Below are 5,893 nucleotides of genomic sequence, written 5' to 3' on the forward strand. Positions count from 1 at the left end.
TTTTGGTGGAAACAATTAAGTTAATCAATGTTTTGATTTAAGTTAATAAGTTAAAATAAGTAGTTTAATTAGGGTGTTAAAAAAAATAAGGGTAAATTTGTCATTTTACCCTAAAAAACTTACTAAAAAAGGAAAGAAAATTTTTTGTTGTAAGTAATGTGTAACGGCTATTTATAGTAATTGTTTCAAGTAAATCGTAACGGAGGGAGTAGTAATTGTGGGCATTATTTTACCAACATTTCCGTACTATTAAACACGAATATAATACAATAATGGTAATAAAGTTAGCCTACTTAAGTTTTTCTCAACCATTGTCATGCATGATTTCCATTATCATGTGAAACAATAATTTATACAAGTACAATATAACACTTCGCTAACGACATGATGAATCCTAGCGAAAACATTAGATAAGTAGGCGCGATATCCTCAACTATAGAAGTGAGAATATTGAATCGTATTTAGCTACAATTTTCCCAATTTTGTCAGTAAAAGTATGCAGGACCAGTGGCATAACCCATCATCAAAATGAGCAATGCCATAGTAATGACTAGAACATATAAACGAGAACAATTTTTGGATATTCTCATCCATCCCTCAGGAACCTTCTTGAAAAATCGTCTGGACTTGGAGTTAACCATATTTTCACCTGAACCTTCCTCCAACTCTTCTTTACGAGGGCTAAGTCTCCTTAGTTTTCGTAGCCTTATTCTTCTGTTTGCCGTTCCTTGAGCAGGGCTTACTCGTTGAACAACATGGTTTTGTGAAGGATTATTAAATATGCGTGGCACAACAGGCACAGTTCCATTATTGGCTAACATAGGTTGAGCACCAAATGTTGAAGGGTGAAGACATTCGTCCAATTGAATGATACTATCGTTCAATATCTCAGCAAATAAGTCATCTTCGTTTCCAACATGCTGCCATTCATTCAACACACATGCTTCAGAAAGCTTGATCATATTAAAAAGGAGAAAAAAAGAAAATTTGTCATATTTGTAGAGTTGTAGTATTCATTTTAATCTTCAGGAACTAACCATAACAGTAGTACCACATAAATCATTCTTCCAATATTAAAGTCTGATTACTGCTGTCTTTCCAATGTACTCCAAATTGTCTAAGTTGACTATCCAAACAAAAATCAAGTTATGGATATTTATTGGTTTTCTACAAGGCTGAACTTGTTCCTACAGGAAGAGGTCTAGACTGACTAATGAAAATGTGCCCTGACAAAATGATGCAATTAATCTAATTAATATGACTTGAAATACAAGAATGTACATAAATGAGTGAAGTGCATACACTCACATTAATACTTGTAGATTCTGGCTGAGATACATAATCTTTGTTCTTCCAATTCGACTGAGATGCAGAATCTATCTGCTCTACAGAATGAGAATCATGACTGCTGCTGGACTTCTTGAAAGAACATTCAACTGTCTGCTTGTCCCTGCCAGGCGTATTATTATCAATGAGCCCCATACCACAGTTTGAGTAAGTCCCACTACTAGCCATCAACATAGATGGATTAGAGGATTGATTCATCTCTCCATCTGGAACATTATTCATGCCATGATAGTCACATTTCCTCCTAAGGCGGCACACAACCAGTGCATCCTATACACAGATCAAAGTATATATATACATCATATAAAAATGCACATCGATCTTCTACTGCAGTACGGTAGGAGTTCTGCTATTATGGTTGAACTTGAATGAAATAAAGCTAATATTTCATCTAACTGCAACATACATACAAGTGGTAATTACCTGAGCCTTTCCAGACATACAGTACTCGTGCATTATCCACTCAGTTCTCTCTCCTTTAGGTGCACGGCCTATGTGGAATACCAAAGTCCGTTTAGTACCAATGACATTGGAACCAGATTTGACAGCACGCTCTTTCCCAGTAGCTTTCCAGTAGCCAATCTCGGTTGCCCTCTTACTTTGTGAACCATTTGGATACTTTTTACCACGAGGTGAGAAGAAAAACCACTCCTGATCAGACTTGATAATAGCCTTGGCTGTTGAGTAATGCAACACAGCAATACTCACTCTGATCAATCAAGTCTCCCAAACAAGTACAAGAGTATGTAATATAAATTTCAATTAAACACATGCGGCTATTTATATATATATAGATAACATTATTAACATAGTATTGTCGCCAATTCAAAAAGCTGAGCAACATTATATATATTTCCTCCCTTTGTTTTTAGTTTTACAAAGAATAAACTCAAAGCTAGCTATAAATTAAAGATTGCTTTGGAATTAAGTATCTAGTGTTGAGCTGTACACGAGTATAAGAATGGAATTAGAGGCGTGGAATAATGTATATGTAGAAAGTAGTAACAGGTAGGCTTCTAAATTCTAATGTATACAATTAACGCCCACAAAAAGAGTAATTAATATGGGAAGATAGATATTGATTAATTGATTACTTAATATATAGGGTAAGATCATAGATATTCGTTACTTGGTTAGCTGTAAATGAAAGAAAGAAAGGCATGCCTTGTCCCTCTCCTCTGCTCTGCTCAATCCCACATTTGAGGACAAGACAGGAAATGAAAGAAGCTGGAAACATACATACAAGTATATAAAATAATAATTAAAATAAAATGAAAAAAAGAAGAAGAAAACATACAAGGGAGGTCCCAAGGCTCGAATTTGCAGATGTCGACTTCAGGGATGACTTCAACGCATTTGTGAAAGCCATCCAACTTCTTGGTCAAATAATACAAGATGAGTTCTTCATCTGTAGGACTGAATCTGAAGCCCGGAAACATTGACGAAGCTGCGATGGACCTCTCTGCCTCCTTTGATATAGATAATGATACACCATCCATCACAATATATATATATATACTGTCTTTGGATTTCAAAAACAATTTATATTCTGTTGTTGGTTGTTGACGATGAATATCTGATAGATGTTTATGTACCAATTCAATTTAAGTTAAGGAGTTAGGAGTAGCTTTCTTTCTATTTCAACTTGTACAACTCCATTCATTCCTCCGTATATCATTATCTGTTACGGATTATTTGTTTATTATTCTATACTTGTATATTGTGCAGCTAGCTTGCCGTTTCAACTTTCAAGATCACCGCCTTACATACCTTACCTTGGCTTCCTGTTATGCTATATATGCATGTTTTTTTTTTAATTCTTTTTTTCTTTTCTTTTATTTTCTATTTCTTTTTTTAAAAGCAAAGCTTAGCTCCAAGGAAAGGACAGGGCTAAGAAAAGGAAAAAGGAATGGATTGATTGATTCTCAAACAAATACTATATATTAAATGAGGATCTAGGAGATAGAGGGTCTCCCCCGTGTGATGTGGGTTCGAACCTCATCCTCAGGGTTCGCCGTGCACCTTATCTGAAAAGGGAAAAAAAAAAACTATTAAATAATACGCAGTATATAGCTAATTAATAAATATATTCAGCTCAAATCACCCAATCCGATCCTTATTGAGGTCATTGATCGATCATCTACTCTTTTACTTCTGACTACTTTCTGAGTTTGATGATCGAAAGCGCAATCAGTGCATTGTGTGCGAGTCTCAACTCACAGTCTCACAATGTAAAAGTACACTTGCTGCTTTCATAATTGGATAATGCATGCATGCCTTTTTTTTTTTCCTTTCCTTTTTCAATTCTTCAATTCTCTCCATGTGTCTATCTACGTGCCAGCCTCTCCACAACCATCTCCCTTGCCCTTATCTAACATTTGTTCAAACTCTTTTACGACTCTTATTTACTCCCTCCGTTTTTAAATATTTGCTCCATTTTTCCATACGCGGAGTTTTAGAAGAAATGAGAGAAAATAATAATATATGGAGGTAGTGGGGTAAGTGGAAGAATAAAAAATTGTAAAAAAAACAAAAGTAGTGGGGAGAATTGGAGGAGAGAAAATATGTGGTGGGTCACTAGGTGAGAGAAATTAGTTAAATATTGTAAAAGTTTTCTAAATAAGAAAATGGAGCAAGTATTTAAAAACGGTCGAAAAAGAAAAGTGGAGCAAGTATTTAAAAATGGAGGGGATATATATCAATCCCCCTCCCCCGTGAGTAATACCCCCTTGATATTCCCGTGATAGGAAATTAAGGTGGGGTCCACCCCTTACCCCTAAAAAAAAATATCAATCCAATTAAAGTGGAAATACCCAATATAATTGAGATTGGAGAGCCCATACAGAGTATCTTTCCCATCTTAGTTTTATTTTTATTTTAAGAGTTCAACTAAGCTACTTATGTACTTCCCCGTTTTTAAATAATTGCTTCATTTCTCTTGAACACGCATGTCGATGCTAATCTTTGATCACTAATATCTTTAATTATCAATAAGTATAAATTCTAACAATTGTAAATTAATAATCTATTCATTGAGATGATTCCAACAAGTACATACAATACTATATTTTTTTCTTATGTATAAATCACAAACATTAGTCAAAGTTAGACAAATGAATAGTGCAAAAAATAGAAATGGAACAAGTAATTAAAAACGGAGGGAGTAAATAAATAAATTTATGTTCAAGTGAAGTTAAGTAGGTATTTTAGTGGTTTTTTTATAAAAAAAAAGTAGGTATTTAGTTAATTGCAAAGGAAAAACATTAAAACTAAGAGAGAACATCATAACTCCAACAACCAGTAACGACCTTTATAATACTGATCGAGTAACTCCTATAACACTGACGAAGTAACCCCTATTACACTGATGAAATAATCCCTATAATGACTGGCCAAACAGCGTGGCTAACCACATATAATAACTCCTTAAAGTGTTATTTTCTAATTTCTATAGATGATACTTTTATTTAAACTAGGGTGGCTTACGCGCGTTGCGCGCCATAGCTAGTCTTGTTCGGAAAGCTTTTTTTTTTTTTTTTTTTTTTTTTTTTTTTTTGTTACATTGATTACATAATATGTAAACAAAAATTTTTTAGAGCCAAAAATGTCTGCATTAGATGCAAAATTGGCCGCATATTTTCTAAATATTTTTTATATAAACAACCAACATTAATAAAAGCCAATTTTTAAAAAAAAATAAAAAACAATTAACATTAATGGAGGCAAAATAAAAACTTGTACATATTAATAAGGGTAAACATGTAAATGCACATTTTGAAGGATATAATGAGCATACCTTATGCATATTTGCATATTATTTTATTATATCTATTTGCATAGTAATAATTATATACTTTGTAAAATATGGAGAATGTAAATGGAGAGTCTAAAAAATGCTTTAAACATTAAAATAAACACAATCAATTAATCAATTTTGGTGATTCAAGAGACAATTTTAAGGCTTTTGAATTCAATGGGGGTAAGTATGTAAATTACATTTTTAAGGATATAAATGTCCATACACTATTCATAAGAGTATTCTCCCATTTTTTATAAAGGTAGGGAATCTTGCTAAAAAAATACTCTATATATTTTAATTTTTCTTTTAAGGGAGAAAGTGAGGAAAAATGATCTAAAGTCATCTAAACTACACATGATAGAAATATTATTCGGTATTAATGAAATATGAAGTACGGAGTACTACGTACATAATATTTACAGTAGTGTACAAATTTGTGCAATACGATTATGCCCCTCCTTTATTTTATTGCATTTTGACCAACACAAAAGTTTATGTGATTGAGTTTTTTTTTTTTTTTTTTTGAGGCAATGTGATTGAGTTAATTTTGTCAAAGCATTATGTAACATTTGACACACATTAAAATACTAACCAAATAAATAATCCCGGTCACATAATCCCTAACCGAGTAGCCCTTAAGCTTTGACTAATCAAGTAGTCCAAGCCATAAAATCCACGGAAATACTAGTAATGCATTTCTGAGTTTAAAAAAAAAAAAAAAAAAAAAAAACGATTCTAGAATAATCC

General features: G+C 32.9%; 1 protein-coding gene across 1 annotated transcript; it reads right to left on the reverse strand.

Annotated features, from left to right (window-relative positions):
- Positions 1-480: 480 nt before the first annotated feature.
- On the reverse strand, positions 481-3,122 carry LOC145624721 (NAC domain-containing protein 89-like). Its single transcript, XM_081677813.1, has 4 exons — positions 2,645-3,122; positions 1,771-2,024; positions 1,309-1,617; positions 481-920 (listed from the first exon to the last, which is right to left on the reverse strand). Exons 1-4 carry the CDS (start codon positions 2,844-2,846, stop codon positions 486-488), a joined length of 1,200 nt encoding a protein of 399 aa, XP_081533939.1. The 5' UTR covers positions 2,847-3,122; the 3' UTR covers positions 481-485.
- Positions 3,123-5,893: the final 2,771 nt, after the last annotated feature.

This window comes from Chenopodium album, chromosome 3, assembly GCF_948465745.1.
Source record: "Chenopodium album chromosome 3, dcCheAlbu1.1, whole genome shotgun sequence".
In the NCBI taxonomy this organism is placed as follows: domain Eukaryota; kingdom Viridiplantae; phylum Streptophyta; class Magnoliopsida; order Caryophyllales; family Amaranthaceae; genus Chenopodium; species Chenopodium album.

Bases quoted from the DNA above. Each gene is read 5' to 3' on its own strand.
- LOC145624721 (XM_081677813.1), bottom strand. From the start codon at position 2,846: ATGGATGGTGTATCATTATCTATATCAAAGGAGGCAGAGAGGTCCATC. The intron at 2,025-2,644 runs GTATGTTTTCTT...ATTACTCAACAG, and splicing joins CGAGCCTTGGGACCTCCCTT to CCAAGGCTATTATCAAGTCT. The intron at 1,618-1,770 runs GTAATTACCACT...ATCTGTGTATAG, and splicing joins GTATGTCTGGAAAGGCTCAG to GATGCACTGGTTGTGTGCCG.